This window comes from Rattus norvegicus, chromosome 2 (assembly GCF_036323735.1).
Source record: "Rattus norvegicus strain BN/NHsdMcwi chromosome 2, GRCr8, whole genome shotgun sequence".
Taxonomy (NCBI): Eukaryota; Metazoa; Chordata; class Mammalia; order Rodentia; family Muridae; genus Rattus; species Rattus norvegicus.
This window is the reverse complement of record NC_086020.1, coordinates 186224097-186242881: the sequence shown is the minus strand read 5'-3', so window position 1 is coordinate 186242881 and position 18785 is coordinate 186224097. Positions and strand designations below refer to the sequence as shown.

The 18785-nt window shown below is 51.4% G+C and overlaps 1 protein-coding gene across 5 annotated transcripts; it reads left to right on the top strand.

The window, feature by feature from the left end:
• The first annotated feature begins 767 nt into the window (after positions 1-767).
• Positions 768-9447, top strand: Plekho1 (pleckstrin homology domain containing O1). Of its 5 annotated transcripts, XM_063281879.1 has the most exons (7): positions 1054-1071; positions 1175-1753; positions 1887-2009; positions 5307-5447; positions 6493-6597; positions 7143-7244; positions 8640-9391. In XM_063281879.1, the coding sequence occupies exons 2-7, from the start codon at positions 1727-1729 to the stop codon at positions 9342-9344; spliced, it is 1203 nt and encodes a 400-aa protein (XP_063137949.1). In that variant the 5' UTR covers positions 1054-1071; positions 1175-1726; the 3' UTR covers positions 9345-9391. The 5 variants fall into 5 exon arrangements, with proteins under 5 accessions (XP_038958302.1, XP_038958303.1, XP_038958301.1 ...); NM_001025119.1 differs by lacking the exon at positions 1054-1071 and having other exon boundaries at positions 1588-1753; positions 1863-2009; positions 8640-9447; XM_039102374.2 differs by lacking the exon at positions 1887-2009 and having other exon boundaries at positions 768-1753.
• Positions 9448-18785: the final 9338 nt, after the last annotated feature.

The following is an 18785-nucleotide window of genomic DNA, read 5'->3' as shown; positions in this document are numbered from 1 at the left end:
ACACAGACAGGCAGAGAAGGTTCTGCAGCCCACATGCATCTGCTCCAGAATCTGAAAATTACTTTGGTTATTTTTTACGAGCCCCTGATGTTTCACAAAGCACTGGCTCCTGTGTGATGCTGTGCAGAGCCCAGAGTCTTGCATGCTGGAGAGACTCAAGTATCTGTTGACTAAATGAGAGCTCCAGAGAGAGAGAAGAGGCAAAGTCATGAATTCCTTCTGCCCTGAGCCAGAATCTCTCTTTCCTGGAGTGCTGGTGATTAAGCTAGAGCCCTTCCTGAATGCTAGGCAAAGAGCTCTACCACGGAGCCACACCCTCAACCCCCTATTTAAACTTGGTAAATCAGGTGGAGACAGGAGGATTGGCAGATCAAGACCAGCGCTGGCTATGTAGCAAGTCTGAAAGCAGCGTAGGCTGTGTAAGGCCTTGACTTAAAAAATAAAGACAAAATAATCCAAAGCATTCTTACCTGCCCGGCCAACAAGTTCCCAAAACTCAGGCTAATTCCCTCAGCTGTGTCCTCATGCTGATACACATGCTCCCTCCTAAAGCCTTTCTCGATCATTCCTTTGCCTTTTAAACAGGGTAGTACCAAACTGAGATGGGGAGGGATAGTCTGCAAAGTGTGCTGTGTGTGTACAAAGTCTAAAAGACAGACCGGGGTTGGAAAGCCTACATCTGATTTCGTGTAACAGCAGTGTTTCAATTTGAGCGTGTTAAGTGGCTCACTGTGCTGGAGAAATAATATCCTCGTTCTTATATGCCGTACAGAACGGTACTCAACGTTTTAATACCCAAATAGCGTTCTGAAAGCATAAAGTTATGTGTCCACATGAAATAGAAATCTATTAGAACGCCTAGAAAGATTACAGGATTGGGAAGCAAGGTGGGTCTGAGAAGGGGTGTCTTCCTTGATAAATTCTCCCCCCAAAAAGCCCAAACATCCTCCACTCCTCAAACCATAAACTTACCAACACTTCATCTTGGCGTCTCTGGAAAAGGATTACTTCCCCTTCTCTGTACCTGGGAGCTTTACTCATTTCGTGGTGGTTGTGTTTACTCTACACCAGGTAAGAGGTTTATTAGCTTACTGTCTGGTACTAATTGAACCTAAAAGACAATACTTGGGTCTTCACCGGGCTTTCATGGGTCAGCTGATCCTCCTTCTACCAGGTAGGGGAACCGAGACCCAGGAGTGGTGGTGAGGAAAGCCAGGCTCAAACTTGGGCTCCCTCCAAGCCTCATCAAAAACACGGGGCTCAGAAGGACTCGCTGTCTGGACGTCCTCCGGCCTCCCCGCCGCTACACGCGTGTTTACCGGAGGCCTCGCGGGGCGCTCACGTCTGCCCCGGAGTAGGTCGAGAGTGGAGACTACCAAGGCTCCGCCAGCCGGAGTCTGCGGGTCCGAGGCGGCCGCTCTCCCACGGCGCCTCCGCTCCATCCCGCTCGCCACGCCTCGGGCCCGCCCCCACCGCCGCGCCTCCCGGTTATCCGCTCGCGCCTCCGCCGGGTGCCGGGTCGGAAACAAAGGCGGGGGGCGGGGAGCGCACGGCGGCGGCGCCGCGGTCCGCCCTTCATTCGGAGCCCGCGACGTCAGCGGCGGTGGCCGGGGCCCGTGCAGCGGGGGCGGGCATGGGCGGCGGGGGCGGCGGGGGCAGCGGGGGCCTGGCCTGCGGCTAGCGCGAGCCGCCGAGCGAGCAGCGGGCGCGGTCGCCCGATCCCGCCATGAAGAAGAGCGGCTCCGGCAAGCGGGTGAGTGCGCGGCGCGCGGACAATGGGGCCGGGGCCGGCGGGGGGGGGGGGATGGGGGGAGGGCGCGGAGACCCGTCTGAGCCGCCGCTCCTCGTCTCGCCCCGGGCAGGGGCCTCCGGATGGAAACCATCAGTCTGTGGCTCCCGAGAAGGTCGGCTGGGTCCGGAAATTCTGCGGGAAAGGGATTTTCAGGGAGATTTGGAAAAACCGCTATGTGGTGCTGAAAGGCGACCAGCTCTACGTCTCCGAGAAGGAGGTAGGCGCCCTTGCCGAAGCGGTCGGGACCCCGTCCCCACGGCGGCGGCTAGTTCTCCGATTGCCCCGCCTCCATCTCTGCAAGTTCAGGGGTCGCAAAAGTACTGTGTCTGCAGAGAAAAGTCACCCCCGAGTGAGAGAACCTGAGTGGGATTTAGGAGTTTACTTATTTGATGTGCCTTTGCGGACACCTTTCTCAGAAGTTTTAACGTCCTACGCCTCTCGCTCTATTCTGGCCCCCTAAAATATGGTTGGGGTTTTTGTGGGTTTTGTTTTTATTTAATTTGCTGTTGAAACACACTGGTATGCTTATCCCTCGACCCTCCTATGCCTTCCTCACCCCAGCCCACCACCCTTCCCGTTCCTGCCTGGGGCGGTTGGGGGAGAGCATATATAGGTCCCCTGAGTAGCCCAGTCATCCTAAATCATAGAAAACACAACTTGGAGTCAGTCTCTGGGAACAGGGGTAGAGTAGCCGCGAATGCTGGATTTTTGTAGGTTCCAGCATCCTGAACCAGGCTTGTGCCCCACCTTCCACTCCACTTAAAGGGTAAAAGCAGAAAAAAAAAAATTCTCAAATTCTGCCCATCTTATTTGTAGACAAGGGGAATGGAGTTAGGACTGTGAGCGTCTGTTTGTGTCTCCGTGGCTTTGGCTCTGAGTTTTACAGGAAACTGCAGCCCACATGGGGTCAGAATGTAAAGCCAGGTCGTGGAATCCAGACCCCTTTCCCCCTTAGTGAAGCTCTAACTCTTGACTCGATAACAAGAATGCTGAGAAACTGAACTTGCTTCCCTGTGACTGTCTACAGATCATGGTGGACTGTTCATGTCCCTTTCAGACTGGCCTTTCCTTCCTTGCCTGTGTGCCCTCACCCCAAACCGACTGATTAGGAAGTTCTCCATTAGCGCTAACCTATTCTGCTTTTGTCAATAGACACTTGCTTTCTGCCCTTTTATTTGGGTAAATAAAGCCTTTTATGGTGTCAAAGCAGATACATCTGCAGCCCAAGAGAGGTACTCATCTGAAAACAGTCTACTGAGACAAGCGGGGGGAACAGGGGACTAAACAGTGTTGAACCTCCAGGTCCCTCTTGAAGGGGCCTAAACATCACAGTTGGAGAGGCTTGGGAGCAAGCTAAGGGAAAATTGACAGTTTTCTCTTGAGGGTCACTGCTACCTGCTCTCAAATCCTACAGAGAGCTTCCCCAAGAATTCTCTTGCTTTCTACTTTTGTTTATTTTAAAACAGCAGCGAGTGTCATGGTGTATCTCCTGTCTTCCCCGAACTTCATAATGCCAGGAAATGTAGTTAGCAATCAGGAAGGGTTTCCTACATGTTGGAGGGGAAACCAGAGGACAGTGAAGGGCTACAGAAACAAAACAAGGCCTTTTTTTTTCTTCTTCAGAACCTGGGGACAAACCTACATGGTTACTTTGTTAATAAACCTGGGTCTGAAGGGAGGGATACAGAGCAGAGAGAGGCTAGGATGACCTCAGCCTAGAGTGTCCCCTGTCCTCTGACTCAGGAGCATCTGACTAGACCTGGGGCCAGATGCCCCCTGCTGGGAAGGGCAGTGGAAAGGAGGAACCTGCACCTTATACTGACCCTTCTTCAGAACCAGTTCCATGGTCGAGTGGGCCTAGTAAGGGCAAAGGCTGCCAGAAGACACCGTTTATTCCGCCTGTAAACAAATGCAGCAGCAGAGCACTAGAGTGAAGATGTAAAACCCAAAAGCTTAGCATATTTGCGATTTACATGCTGATGCAAAAACAAAAAAAAAGAAAAAAAAGCATTCCATTTCAGTCCTCCTCTCTCAGGAAAGCAACAACTTCTTCCTCTAGAGAAACCCCTCTGTGGGAGTTGTGGGTTAGTCCTTATTCTCCAAGGGCATCCTTCCTTCCTTAAAGAGGGCTGACCTGATCAAGGACCAGAGGTAGGAATGGGTCCACGTGTTAGGGGGCTTCACAGTAGAGGAAGTTAGGTTGAAAGCTTAGCATGTCTGTGGGCCATGCGACGGAAGGGTTAATTTGGAAGATGTAGTCATAAATGAGACTTTGGGGATTCGGTGCAAGGAAGAGACAATAGAGAACAAGGTGCCAGGGTATCTCTTTTCTGGGCACTGACATCTACTTAGCCTGCTGCCTACCTCCTACCCTTGCCCTTCCTGACCTCTGTCAATGTATCTCGTCCCAGAGCACCTTATCAGCCTTGTCCACGCCAAGAGAGCTCCCCTCCCCTCCCTTCCCTTCCTTTCCCTTCCTTCCCTTCCCTCCCTTCCCTTCCCTTCCCTTCCCCCCCTTCCCTTCCCTTCCCTTCCCTTCCCTTCCCTTCCCTTCCCTTCCCTTCCCTTCCCTTCCCCTGGGAACACAGAGCAAGTGAGTCCCTTCCCCTGGCTGCACACACCCAGCTCTTTCCTCTCCAGCGTTCTGGCCTCTGCTGATAGTCACTCTGGGGAGGGCACAGGAGAGGAGGTGCTGCATCATCCCACATGCCAGCGTGTGTTGCTGTAACTCGCCCTGGAGTTTTCTCCTCCTGGGTCCACCATAATGTTTAAGGCCCTCTTCCCAGCCGAACATCAGGGAGCCCTAGAAAGGGGAGAGCACTGGAGAGCCAAACCTTGCCAGACAAATGGCAGTAGATGAATTGTCCCTGCGCTCCCCCCACAGCGCATGTGCTCAAAAGGATGGGCAGATCGGCGACAGGCTGGTAGACGCCTCCCTTGGCAGACAGACAGGGACCTCCTTATACATGTTTGCGTGGTTTCAACTTTTTCCCGGGGAAACATGACCATCTCGTTCCTGGCATATTCCCAGCCAAGTAGAAAAGGGAGAGTAGCTGCTCAGGAAGTCTCCTATGACGTCCTACGTTAGAGAGAGCAGGTGGAAAGGAACACTCTGCTAACCGTATTCCCTAAGGCCAGAGGCAGCCCTTTGTCTCTTCCAGGTGTTGGCTGCCTTTCCCCTTCCCCTGGACTATTAGTGGTCACTCTTGTCTTCTTTACTTGGAAGGATCAGAGCAGCCCACTACTGTGCCCCTTTAAGGGCATGCCCCTTTAAGGACTTATAAGCTGTGTTGTCCTTCAGAGACCCAGAGTGAGAGCCACGGGTAGAGGGAGGCACTGGGGTGGTAGCTTGTGGGGAGTGGGTTAAACAGAACCCCATACAAGGACTCAGGTCTCAGTCCCATCCCCCAAGTACACAGCTTGGGTGGAATGGCTTTCTGCTCTGTTACCCTCCCCTTTCCCCGGGAGGAAAGGCAGAGTAATTTTATCCTTATGACACCCCAACCTCCCGTAGGTAAAAGATGAGAAAAATAGTCAAGAGGTGTTTGACCTGAGTGACTATGAGAAGTGCGAAGAGCTCCGGAAATCCAAGAGTAGGAGCAAGAAAAACCACAGCAAGTTCACACTGGCCCGATGCAGACAGCCGGGCACCACGGTAGGCTCTCCCTCACTGCAGTCAGTAGGCTCTCCCTCACTGCAGTCGGTAGGCTCTCCCTCACTGCAGCCGGTAGGCTCTCCCTCACTGCAGTCGGTAGGCTCTCCCTCACTGCAGCCAGTAGGCTCTCCCTCACTGCAGCCGGTAGGCTCTCCCTCACTGCAGTCGGTAGGCTCTCCCTCACTGCAGCCGGTAGGCTCTCCCTCACTGCAGTCGGTAGGCTCTCCCTCACTGCTGCAGTCGGCAGGCTCTCCCTCACTGCAGTCGGTAGGCTCTCCCTCACTGCAGTCGGTAGGCTCTCCCTCACTGCAGCCAGTAGGCTCTCCCTCACTGCAGTCGGCAGGCTCTCCCTCACTGCAGTTGGTAGGCTCTCCCTCACTGCAGTCGGTAGGCTCTCCCTCACTGTAGGCTCTCCCTCACTGCAGTCGGTAGGCTCTCCCTCACTGCTGCAGTCGGTAGGCTCTCCCTCACTGCAGTCCTGGCCACAGGGCCCACAATTATTCTCTCTCTGGCTTCTGTTATTTAACTGGAGAATATTCTGACCATTTCCTTTCCTCCAGGCAGGCTAGCCTATAACCTATTCAGCCATAGATTGATATCTCCCTCCCTCTCTCCCTCTCCCTCCCCTCCCCCACTTTGCACACACACACACACACACACACACACACACACACACACACACACACACTGTACATACGTATGAAACATTATTGGTGCTTCTTCCCTGATGTGTCTCTGAAGTTCAAGGGAAGCCAGGGAAGCCAAGCTTGCCACACCCTGTCCTCAGACATCTAAAGATCCTGACTACCTGAGCGCAGTCAGTCACACGTCCCAGTGTCATCATCGTAGCTCCCTTCCACCTTTCTAAAACAACCTGTGCATTTTGCTGGAACAGGCTTTGGGCTCCTTCAGTCACTGATGTTCCCAGAAGCAGAGTCTCCTTCCATGAGCGGGACCTGAGGGGATGAGAGGATTATTCCTTTTGGGGGGGAGGTTATAATTTATTTGTAAAACCCTAGCTAAAACAAGATGGTTCCCTTCACAGGCCCCCAACCTCATCTTCCTGGCAGTAAGTCCTGAGGAAAAGGAATCATGGATCAACGCCCTGAGTTCTGCCATTACTAGAGCTAAAAACCGCATCCTGGATGAGGTCAGGGGCTTGTTGTGGGAAAGGGGGTGGGTGCTAGGGTGGAAAGCAAGCTGTGACGGACGGACAGACGCACTAGTCGAGGGGGGTGCTTTGTGGGGCCCCTCTAGGTTCCCCCAGCTCTACTTTCTTGGCTTTTTCCCCCCTTTGGTTTCTTGAGTCAGGGTTTCTCTGTGTAGTCCTGGCTGTCCTGGAACTCCCTCTGTAGACCAGGCTGGCCTCGAACTCAGAGATTCACCTGCCTCTGCCTCCCAAGTGTTGGGATTATAGGAGTGTGCCACTATGCCCTGACTTTCTCAGCTTCTTTAAAGGCTCTGTTGTGTTGTCTCCCCACCCCGCTTTCTCTCTTAAGTCTTTTCTCTGCTGATTCGAACCCCACACACGCTTCACAATGCCTGATCTAGTCTGGGGTCAACTGTGTCCGTCAATCCGTCTACCCACATCCCTGCTCAGAAACAGTGGGCAGGATGGCCTGTTTCCCAGTCCAGGGAGACTCAGTTGGGACAGAGTCCTAAAGAAACCCTGGGACTCACAGTGCATCTCTTCAGGTCACCGTTGAGGAGGACAGCTATCTTGCCCACCCTACCCGAGACAGAGCAAAAATCCAACACTCCCGCCGTCCTCCAACCCGGGGACACCTCATGGCTGTGGTATGTACAACTGCACGAAAGTAAACACTGCCGGGGGCCAGTTCGGTGCTGCTCCATCTCAGCTGTGTGCAAGCAGGAGCATTGTCGGGCGTCCTCGTAAAACTGGGATCAAAGACTCAGAAGACCTCTCCACCCTACGCCCCTGCCTTTGATTCAATTCCTCTAAATCAAACTTATATGCTCAGCACCTAACATGAGTCAGTCTCTCTGTTCTCCAAAACTTCTGAAGAAATGAGAAAAACCCCCCAGGACAGTGAAAAGCAGAAGTGCTGTGTGCAGAATGATGTGTGCTGCTGTGTGGTGGCCGGCCACTCTAAGGGGTGACAGCTCCATGTCCCCACAGCAAACCCTCTATCTATTACATGAAGTAGTGGTTTCTCTCATTTAGCCTTGCGCCAAGTCTAGGGAGAGGCCATTCATGCAGGAGGAGGAACCAGGCCTTAGAGTCAGCAGACCCTGAGGAGGACCCATGGTCTCTGGCTGCCTGCAAAGTGGGCAGTGACAATTCCTTTAGGAAAGTGGTTCTGAGAGAAATGGTCACAGCAGCGACAGCACAGACAATACTGGGTTCCCCTTACCACTTCTGTTCGATTACAATACTTAAGAAAGAAGGGAACAATGGGCTGGAGAGATGGCCCAGTGGTTGGGAGCAGTGGCTGCTCTTCTAGAGGACCCGGGTTCAATTCCCAGCATCCACACGGCAACTCACAACCATGTGTAACTCCAAGATATGACACCCTTACACAAGCATACCTGCAGGCAAAACACCAGTAGACACAAAATAAAAATAAAGTATAAAAAAGAAGACAGGGGGCTAGAGATATGGCTCAGCGATTGAGAGCACTGACTGTTCTTTCAGAGGTCCTGAGTTCAATTCCCAGCAACCACATGGTGGCTCACAACCATCTGTAATGGGATCTGATGCCCTCTTCCTGTGTATCTGAAAACAGCTACAGTGTGCTCATATAAACATAATAATAAATAAATTTTAATAAAAAAAAAAAGAAGACAGGGAGGTTCATTACAAGGCAAGGATTCAAAGTTCAGATATCAGCAGAGCTAAGGTATGTGGCTGAAAGAATGTAGGCAGAGGAGTATCCTCTGTCTGTCTGTCTGTCTGTCTGTCTGTCTGTCTGTGTGGATCTTACTGTGACACATGGGCCAACCATATGACATGTAGCACAGAAATAGACACTTCCTCCGTGAAGCTTGTAGCGGAGCAGAGAACAGACAATAGGCAGGAAAGGCTAAGTTACAGACAAGCAAAAGAAAGTGGCTCGAGTCATTGTCAAAGGAATCAAAACGGCGGAGTAGAGGATCTCAGTTGGCATGGAGGGGTCCCCTCAGGGAGGGGGCATTATTGGTTCACTGCCTTGGTTCACGTCTCTTTCCCAGGCTTCCACCTCTACCTCAGATGGGATGCTAACATTAGACCTAATCCAAGAAGAAGACCCTTCCCCTGAGGAGCCAGCCTCTTGTGCTGAGAGCTTTCGGGTCGATCTGGACAAGTCTGTGGCCCAGCTGGCTGGCAGTCGACGGAGAGCGGACTCAGACAGGATCCGTCCCTCTTCACACCGGGCAAGCAGCCTTTCTCGGCCTTGGGAAAGACCAGACAAGGGAGCCCCCTACACCCCACAAGCACTGAAGAAGTTACCCAGTACAGAGAAGAGCCGATGTGCCTCCCTGGAGGAGATCCTATCCCAGAGGGACACTGCCCCAGCCCACCCTCTCCACCTTCAAGCTGAGGAATCCCCAGCCCCTGTCCCCTCCCAGCCGGGGCAGCTGTCCCGGATCCAGGACTTGGTAGCAAGGAAACTGGAGAAGACTCAGGAGCTGCTGGCAGAGGTTCAGGGACTGGGAGATGGCAAATGGAAGGCCAAGGACCCCCCACGGTCTCCACCCGACTCCCAGTCAGAGCAGCTGCTGCTGGAGACAGAGAGGCTGCTGGGAGAGGCTTCGTCTAACTGGAGCCAGGCGAAGAGAGTGCTGCAGGAAGTCAGGGAGCTGAGAGACCTGTACAGACAGATGGACCTGCAGACCCCGGACTCCCACCTCAGACAGACCTCTCAGCACAGTCAATACCGGAAGAGTCTGATGTGAAGGATGGGCTGGGCTGGGATTTTGAGGGGCACAGACTCTTTATCTCCAAATGTTGCAGGATAAAGCTTTTTTATTTACCTCAATCCAAAAAAAAAAAAAAAAATTTCATTGCTTTTGCTGATGCCTCACCCACTGTGGTGTTTTCCTACAAACTTCCCATGTCAGCTTCCTATTTAGATTAAGCCTTGAGGCCCACGTAAAGAGCTCTCAGCTGCACAAAGAGTAAAACAGGTGGGCCTTTTGCTGTGCACACGGGCCACCTGCCCACCCACCCCCCCAACCCCACCAGGCAACGTAGGGATCAGACCTGGATGTACCCAGGCTGTCTGAGTTAGAGCGGGCTGGGGACAAGGTTTCCTCAGATGTCCCAGGTTCTCACTCCGAGGCTGAAATTTCACCTCTGCAACTTGAGTTCTAGGGACACAAGGGGCCAGTGCCACCTGTCCGTGCCATAAGAGAAGTGAAATTTACCTGAGCCCTGAGGAGGATATGTGGAATTAAAGCCTCCCAGCCAAGCCCCGGCTTCTCACCAAGGTGTGTGTACAGTTGTCGGGAGAGGGTCACTAAGACTGGTCTCTCAGGCTGAGGCTCAGTGTATGGCATTTACCTAGCAGTGCGAGGCCCTTGTGCCTTCTCCAGCAAGGCTGAGCTAGCCACCTTTTGTTTTTCTCATTCAAGGGCTCCCTTTCCCTCCCACCATGAATCCCAAGATACAAACTTGAATAGATGGGACCAGCTTGGTCCTCTGACTGGGGTGGAGTAACACATGAACTGGGGAGCAGCTGACCTTGTGGAAGAACTGAACTAAGAATGAAACTGTCTTGTGATGAAGGCTGTGTGGGGAGGAGGGGAAACCAGACCTGCACCCAGCTTCTGCTTTCTGCCAAGCAAGGGTTCCTTCTACCCTGCCCACCTCCCTCCGCCCTCCTGACACAGCCCAGCTTCAGAATAGCTCTCCCCACACCGCCTGCCTGGCTTCCTCACAGGGGCATTCATGGCAGAGTGAGCTATTTTCTAAGATTAAGTTTATTAGTGGAAATAGGAAGGTAGCAGGCAAGATCTGAATGATTCGGGAGATAAAGGGTCCTAGAGCCTCTCGCAGCATTGGGCAAGGGGTTAAAAATAGAGGAGTGTGTCCCTTGTCCTTGATCCTTATGAGGTCTCACCCTTCCCAGAGCTTCCGGGTGAAAAGAGAAATAGAGTTAGAATAGGCAGGCTCCAGGGGCCCAGGCTGGGGAGAAAGTAAGGGCTTGGGAGGGGAGAGAGGGGCTCCAATCTCCAGCCTGTTAGGATATGACCACCTTGTAAACGAGTTGGGGGAGTCCCTCCAAATGAAGGCATCTTAGGAAAGAGGGATTCTGGGTTTTCAGGCACACATGAGGACTGGGGATTTGACCTCAGCACATTCTCTAACCACTGAGCCATCCCCCAACCCTGCCAGCAGAGGGACACTTGTTATGACTGTGGTCCCTGCCTCTTGCTATTGTTGCTAACATGTTCCCCAGATCTAGCCTGTGGCTATCTTAGACACAAGTACTGCACTTGAACCCTAGAAAGTACACAAAGTACCCCCTTACTGGGGTCCCTAGACTCTCCTGACAAAGTGAGGGAACCAGGCTTCCTGTCCCCCTCAGAAGCTCCACTTTCCACAACTCTAGCCCTGCTTTTCAGAATCACCCATTGCCACAGATACTGAAAGTTGGGTTAAAATTACTTTCTGCCTTCCTGTCTTCTCATTATCAGCATTTTCCATTGTCTCTTCCTTGTCGCCCCCACATAATGAAGAAAAAGACAAAACAATAATGACATGTGTGTCCTAACATGCCAGTCATCTCCAGGGGAGGGACACACGTGCACACACACACACACACAGAGAGCAGACGTTGGAGGACAGTGGCAGGTGAGGAACAGCAAAACCGCTCAGGGCTCTCCACAGGAGGTGTCCCAGCCTAGCCTTGAAACCACAGGGATCTGGATTCAAGTTCCAACTCTAACTTTGGTTAAGAGGCCCTGGGCAAAACAGCCTTGATTAAGAGTCTTGTTTTCTCCTCAGCAAACCAAAGTCGTCAACTGGAAAGCGCAGCCTGATGTCTGTGCTTGTCTGTCCACAGTGTTTTCAAAGGCTGCTGGGACCAGCTTGCCTCAATGAGTAGTGAACAGCAAATTCAGGAGGCCAGAGCACAGCCTGAATGAGGCACAGACCACAGGGCCAATTGATGGATCAATCGATCGATTGATCAATCCTGCCGCTCGACTTCACATCCTTGAATGGGCCACCGGCCATGCCCGTCCCTCTCTTCCGTGGAGGGCATGTGAGGTGCCTCCAGGCACAGTGCTGAAGATAGCTGCAAAGAGGGAAAAGCGTGGTTCCTGGTCTGCAACCATTTCGGAGCTTCACACAAAACCATGCTTCACACCAGAAAAACAACCTAAATTCTACGCTGGGGTGGGCGGCTGCCAGCAAGAGTTCTTTCTAGGGGGGTTGGGGATTTAGCTCAGTGGTAGAGCGCTTGCCTAGGAAGCGCAAGGCCCTGGGTTCGGTCCCCAGCTCCGGAAAAAAAAGAACCAAAAAAAAAAAAAAAAAGAGTTCTTTCTAGTCATGTAAAAATGTTTTGAACCTAGCCACCATGACAGGATCGCGGCAAGCTATGCTAGCATCCTCCTGGCCCCTCTTCCTCTGCCATTCCACACACTTAAGCTGTGGCCCTGGGTGGCTTTCTCCTGTGAAGCTGCTGACAGACATTTCCAGGATGTTTATATTCACCCTCCCTCCTGGCTCTCTCTTCTTACCCAAATGAACAGGAGAGGGAAACTCCTCTGGGAGGCCTGGGATGGGGAGGGGGGAATCCAGGACACGGAGTTGATCCAGGGTGATGAGTAGAGACAGGTAAATTTAAGCACAGGATGCTTAATTCATATTTCAATGATAGCCCCTCAGCTCTGCCTGTTTCTCTAAGTTGTTCAGGAGGGTTTGGGAGGGCCTGTAAACATAGTCTACAGCTTCCTCCATTAGGAAGACGTCTGTTGGCCTGGAAAGCTAATGAGTTAATTTGCATATGATTTCCACAGCATAGCTGTAAGTTGTCTAGGGTGAAAAGACAGGGGAGGGGAAGAACACAAGTTTCTCTGACCCTCCCTCCCCGCTCTAGCCCTAAACAAACTGGTAAGCCTAGGGTTATGATCCTAGGGCAACAGCCTGTGTCCCATCCCCACCCACTCCCCCAAGGCCCCTGCCAACAGGAACTGTGCCCCACCTCTCCCTAGAAACCCATCCTGAAGTCTCGCTCTAAGACTCAGGGCAAGCAGCCCTTCTGCAAGCCCTTGAAGCCTGGCTATCACTCTCTCGCCTCCCTCCCTAGCCTGGGTTTCCTTTTCTGCTTTTCTCCTACCTCCCAGTCTCCCAACAACAACAGCCAATCCCCAGCCTGCTCTAGAGCCACACCATATATGGAGAGATTGGAAGGAAACCCGAGTAAAAGCGAGAGTGAACACAGACACACACACACAGACACACCGACACATACACACATACACACACACACACACACACACACACACACACACACACACACACGGTTGAGTGCTTTTCTGCACATGACCCTGTGTCTCTCTGTGTATACCATGAGCCCCACTGTCCCCTGTCCCTGGTTCACCCCACCCACAAAAAAAAAAAAAAAAAAAGAATGTATCTGTTCCTTCCCACCTTTATTCATGCCCCAGGAGACCATCACTCCAACTGGTTGCCTCTGACCTAGATTCCCTGCACTAATTACAACCCTAACGAGATCTAACAAACACCCAACTTAGCACAGCTGAGACCCTCGAGGTCAACTAGTGCAGTCCAGTTCCACTTGGGAAGCAGGCTAGGGTCGGGAAGTCGTGTATATGCCCCAGTCCACCACACCGCAACTCTCTGGTTGAAGCAGGATGAGAAGAATGCAAATTTAGTAGGACCCGGTTAAAAATGGCATTTTGGAGAGTTAACCAGTGTGGGAAGAACATTTAGATTGGAGAGCAGTTGGAGAATTTAGGTTCCCAGCCAGGCATGGTGTGGTACCTTAGAAGGCTGAGACAGGAGGATGGCATCCAGTCATGCCTGGATGAGAGGATTACAGATTCCTAGCTTCCCTTATGCTATCAGCACAAGGACTGGTGCACCTTTATGAAGAAGAGAAACTCTGAAATGTAGCCCTAAGACCTGGGTCTGTAGCATGGCCTCAGTGGTGACTGCTGGTCCCCAGCCTCAGTCCCCACCCTCCCTGCTAGCTTGGAAGAACTCAGAAGTCACTCCTTTCTCTCAGAATTATTCTACTTAATCTCATCCTTGTTTTTCATTCTTCAAGATATTAAAACTCTGAGAACAAAAAGTCCTTCCTCCCACGTGCTGGAGAGAGCAGTACAGAACGCCTGCTGCTCTTGCAGAGGCCCTGAGTTCAGTTCCCGGCATCCTCATCCACACAACCACCTGTAACTACAGCTCCCTCTTCTGGCCTCCATTGGCACCTGCACTCGTGTGCACATATTCATGCACAAACACACTAAAAAACATAATTAAAAACAGTCTCAAAAGCCCTTTCCTCCTCAAATCCTTTAGGCGGCAAGACAGGGCAAGAGAAGGACTCTCCTGTCCAGTGTTAGACTGAGCATCTGTGGAGGTGGGAAGGAGGCAGAAAGGACTAGAGGAGTCTATGTGCAGATGCAGAGTGAACTTGGTCTCTTCCTGACTTCCACCGCTGGAGTGGCAAAAGGCAGCACTCTGCAATGCCATACACGCAGCCTGCACGGTCCTGATGCACGGGCAGGGAACTCACTCTCCCTGGTACCAAAGCACCTATCAGCACCTCTACCCGCATGACCAATAGGTATCTTAACTGGCATTCCACTTATTAGCTAAGGCTCTTGGTGGCTCTCCTCCAAGCCCCTTTATGAGGTGGATTTGATGCTCCTCCATTTTCAAAGCTGGGCTGTGGCTTGATGTGAGTTTACCTCGTGACTTACTTTGGACAATGAACAGGCCCTTGTGCAGGTTTCAGACCTTAGTCCATAAGGGGTCCTACAGTTTCTGCTCTCTCTTAAAATTCAGCTGCATGTAAGAAGCCTCAACTAGCTTCCTAAGTGAGAGACTGCATTATAGAAGAGGCCCTGAACCCCCACAGTTTCATCCAGACCTGACGGCCGGAAGCAAAACAGCCAAACCAGAGACCAAGGGCCCAGTGAGACCCGAAAGATGGAGGAAGCTACCAGTGGTGGCACACACCTTTAGATCGAGCAGGCAGGAAGCAGAGGCAGGCAGGTCTCTGTGAGTTCAAGGCTACCCTGGTCTACAGAGTGAGTTCCAGGACAAGATCTGAGGAAATAACAATGCTTGTTACCCGAAGCACTGAGATCTGGAGGTGCCTTCTTACTCGGCAATGCATAGTATAAGAAGAAACTGGTTTGGGGAAGTAGAAGGTCGCCATCATTAAAACCTAAAACAGGAGTGGGTGCCGTTGTGACCAGCAGCAGATGGAAGTGAGATGGCCCATGAAGAGAGTTAGGAAGGCACGCAGGGAAGGAGGAAGACACTGGAGCCTGGAGAGAGGTTCCCACAGTACATAGGGGTAAGAATGACTGATAAAACTGTTGTCTGTGGTAATTCTGCAGACAGCAAAGAAGCCTACCAGACTGAAGGAGTCCTCTGGGTGCAGACTGCAGACGCCAACGGCTCTCTCCCTTCATGTTGATATCACAAAAGAGAATGAATGGTAAAGGCAGCCTTCGAGCTTATAAGCACACTTGAAGGAAAACGCAGAGAGCACTGGGAAGGTCAAGCGGAGGAAGCGCTCCCGGCATTCCCTGGGGTTGTTAAGAAGAGTGAGCTGCTGGAGCAGACCACCTGACCAGGAGCAGTCCCCACGCGCACAGCCACAGTGGAGCAGCCGATGATGCAGACCTATGTCGTGTCTGAGCCTGACAGGCAAGCGGCCAACAAACGTGTGTGTGTGTGTGTGTGTGTGTGTGTGTGTGTGTGTGTGTGTGTGTGTGGTGGGGTGGTCAGTAGCCTCTGTAGTGACTCACAAAAAGACCCTATTGTCTGAAGTGGCCAGGAGAAACGATGGAAGACCAGCTCAGAGGAGCTGACCTGTCACTGAGGCAGGAGGCAGAGTTCAAACTAAAGGAGGCCTCTACTGGAACTCTACATGAAAATGGCCCCTATGGTGCCTTGGTTGGCTGAAGCCCCTGAAATTTGTTTTATTTCATTATGTTTTAGTCATGAGGATTGAACCCGGGGCCTCTTCTATCCCTGGCAAGCACTTAACCTGGGAGCTACACCCCCAGAGTCTACTTCTCTGAGCCTTGAATCCTCCCTTCCCGCGCTTGCTGGTCAGACATTTTGACTTTGCAAGTGCAGGCCATCACTTTTTCAGGATTCCAGATGCTCAGTAATCCTCCCATCATATTAAACCACCCCTGGCTGTCCTTGCTGATGTGTCAATCTGGAATCCCAACACAGCGCCGCCTCACTTGGGCTTCTAGCCCACTATCATAGAAATCTAGATGATTTCAGGACTTCTCTGGCTCCTGATAGAATATGCCGTGTGTTAACTATCCCTCCTCGCCCTCCTGCTGAGTTCTGCTGTGACTTAACCATAGTTGTTATCCTGGGAGTCAGGGGACAAGAGGGGACCCATCTGAGGAAGCCCTTCTATAACAGGATCAGGAAAGCCCTCTGTGTTGTCTTGAGTGGCAGCTGAGTCTTGATTTGTAACTTAGAACTAATTTTCCCATTTAAGGCAATGTCTCAATAAATTGCCTGGGTCTGATCTTCCTACTTCACCCCTTAAATGGCTGGAATCACAGGTATGTGCCACCATATTGGCCCCTGAAGTATCCTCCGAACCCTTAATTGATACAACACTTGCCTAACAGGGAAAAGACCTTCGGTTCCATCTCCAGCACCACATAAAATCAGCATGGCAGTGTAAGCCTGAGTTGTAATCCTAGCACTCAAACAGTGGAAGCAGAAGGGTCAGAAGTTCAAGGTCATCTCAGCTACTTATGGAATTTGTGGTTGGTCTGGATCCATGAGACTCCTAAGGGGGTGCTAGCCACGGATTATGATTCATAGAACACACACACACACACACACACACACACACACACACACACACACACACACACAGAGTGGTGAGAACCAAGCTGGTGAGGGTCACCAGCATCGCTAAACACATGATGGTATCTGCAGTCCAGAGATGGAGGTAGTAGCAGGATTTATTGATTTATTTATTGACTCCCCCACTCCCCGTTCCGTTAGGGGCCAGGAGGACAAGCCAGGGCATCACAATGATTTTAGAGGCCAGAAAAATTAAAGGACCAGTCAAGGGCTTGACTCATAGGCAGAGTTCGGCTGACTAATGGCACATGATATCCCCAGGGACAAATGGATGAGAGCACAGGCTGAGTGTGTGTAATCAACCCAAGCCCAAGCAGGCACACAGAGGCCAGTCACAGCTACCCCTGTAAGAAGCCACAAATTTTTTTTTTTAAAGATTTATTCATTTTATTATATATAAGTACACTGTAGCTGTCTTCAGATACACCAGAAGAGGGCATCAGATCCCATTACTGATGGTTGTGAGCCACCATGTGGTTGCTGGGAATTGAACTCAGGACCTCTGGAAGAGTAGTCGGGTGCTCTTAACCACTGAGCCATCTCTCCAGCCCGAAGCCACAAATTCTTAAGAAACTGGACCTTTGTGCATTGTTGGCAACAATGAAGAAAAGTGTGTGATCGTTCCTTGAAAATTAAAAAGAGGGCAGGGGGGGCTGGGGATTTAGCCCAATGGTAGAGCACTTACCTAGGAAGCGCAAGGCCCTGGGTTTGGTCCCCAGCTCCGAAAAAAAGAACCAAAAAAAAAAAAAAAAGAGGGCAGGGAATAGAGAGGCAAAGATTAAAACAGACACAGAAGGACCACCCATTCAGAGCCTGCCCCACATTTGGCCCATACATATACAGCCACCCAATTAGACAAGATGGATGAAGCAAAGAAGTGCAGACCGACAGGAGCCGGATGTAGATCGCTCCTGAGAGACACAGCCAGAATACAGCAAATACAGAGGCGAATGCCAGCAGCAAACCACTGAACTGAGAATAGGACCCCCGTTGAAGGAATCAGAGAAAGAACTGGAAGAGCTTGAAGGGGCTCGAGACCCCATATGTACAACAATGCCAAGCAACCAGAGCTTCCAGGGACTAAGCCACTACCTAAAGACTATACATGGACTGACCCTGGACTCTGACCTCATAGGTAGCAATGAATATCCTAGTAAGAGCACCAGTGGAAGGGGAAGCCCTGGGTCCTGCTAAGACTGAACCCCCAGTGAACTAGACTGTTGCGGGGAGGGCGGCAATGGGGGGAGGGTGGGAGGGGAACACCCATAAGGAAGTGGAGGGGGGAGGGGGATGTTTGCCCGGAAACCGGGAAAGGGAATAACACTCGAAATGTATATAAGAAATACTCAAGTTAATAAAAAAAAAAAGAAAGAAAGAAAGAAAAAAAAAGAGAGAGAGAATTGCCAGGGGCTAGGGAGATGGTTCAGTGGTTAAGAACACTGGCTGCTCTTCTGGAGGACCAGGGTTCGACTCCCAGCGCCTACAAGACATCTCACGGCCATCAGTAAGCCCAGTACACATGGCCTAATGCCCTCGGAGAGCAGACATGTAAAGGATGAATATACACACATGCAGACAAGGCACCCGCTCAAACAAACATGCAGACAAGGCACCCCCCCCAACACACATGCAGACAAGCACCCGCTCAAATACATAATGTTTAAAAGAGGAAGAATCAGCTGGGCAGAGGTGGCACATGCCTTTAATCCCAGCACTCAGGAGGCAGAGGCAGGAGGATCTCTGAGTTTGAGCCCAGTCTGCTCTACAAAGAGAGTTCCAGGACACAGAGAAACTATGTCTCAAAAAACGAAGAAGAGGGAGGGGTGGTGGGTAGTCCAGTGATCAGGGAGAAGCAGATGAGTAAAATATTGTATGACAGGACTGGGAGATGGCTCATTTGGTAAAGTACTTGCCATGGAAGCCTGGGGACCTGGGTTCAGATCCCAGAACACATGTAAAATACACGTTTAGTGTCTTAGGCTTGTAATCTCAGTCCCAAGAAGGCAGATATTGCCAGCCAGCTGAGCTGATCCCTGTCTTAAACACAAGGTGGATGGCTCGTGAGGAATAATACCCAAGGTTGACCTCTGGCCTCTACCCACATGGGTAAACATGGGTATCCACCCATACATACACACCCACACAAAATGTGATATGAACACTTGACGGGACTGTATGTAGCCTTAAACAGAGGGAGACATCCTGCCCCATGCTACAACACAGATGAACTGTCATGTGTACGGAAGTCACAAAAAGACAGAAGATACGGTTCCACTTCCATGAGGTAT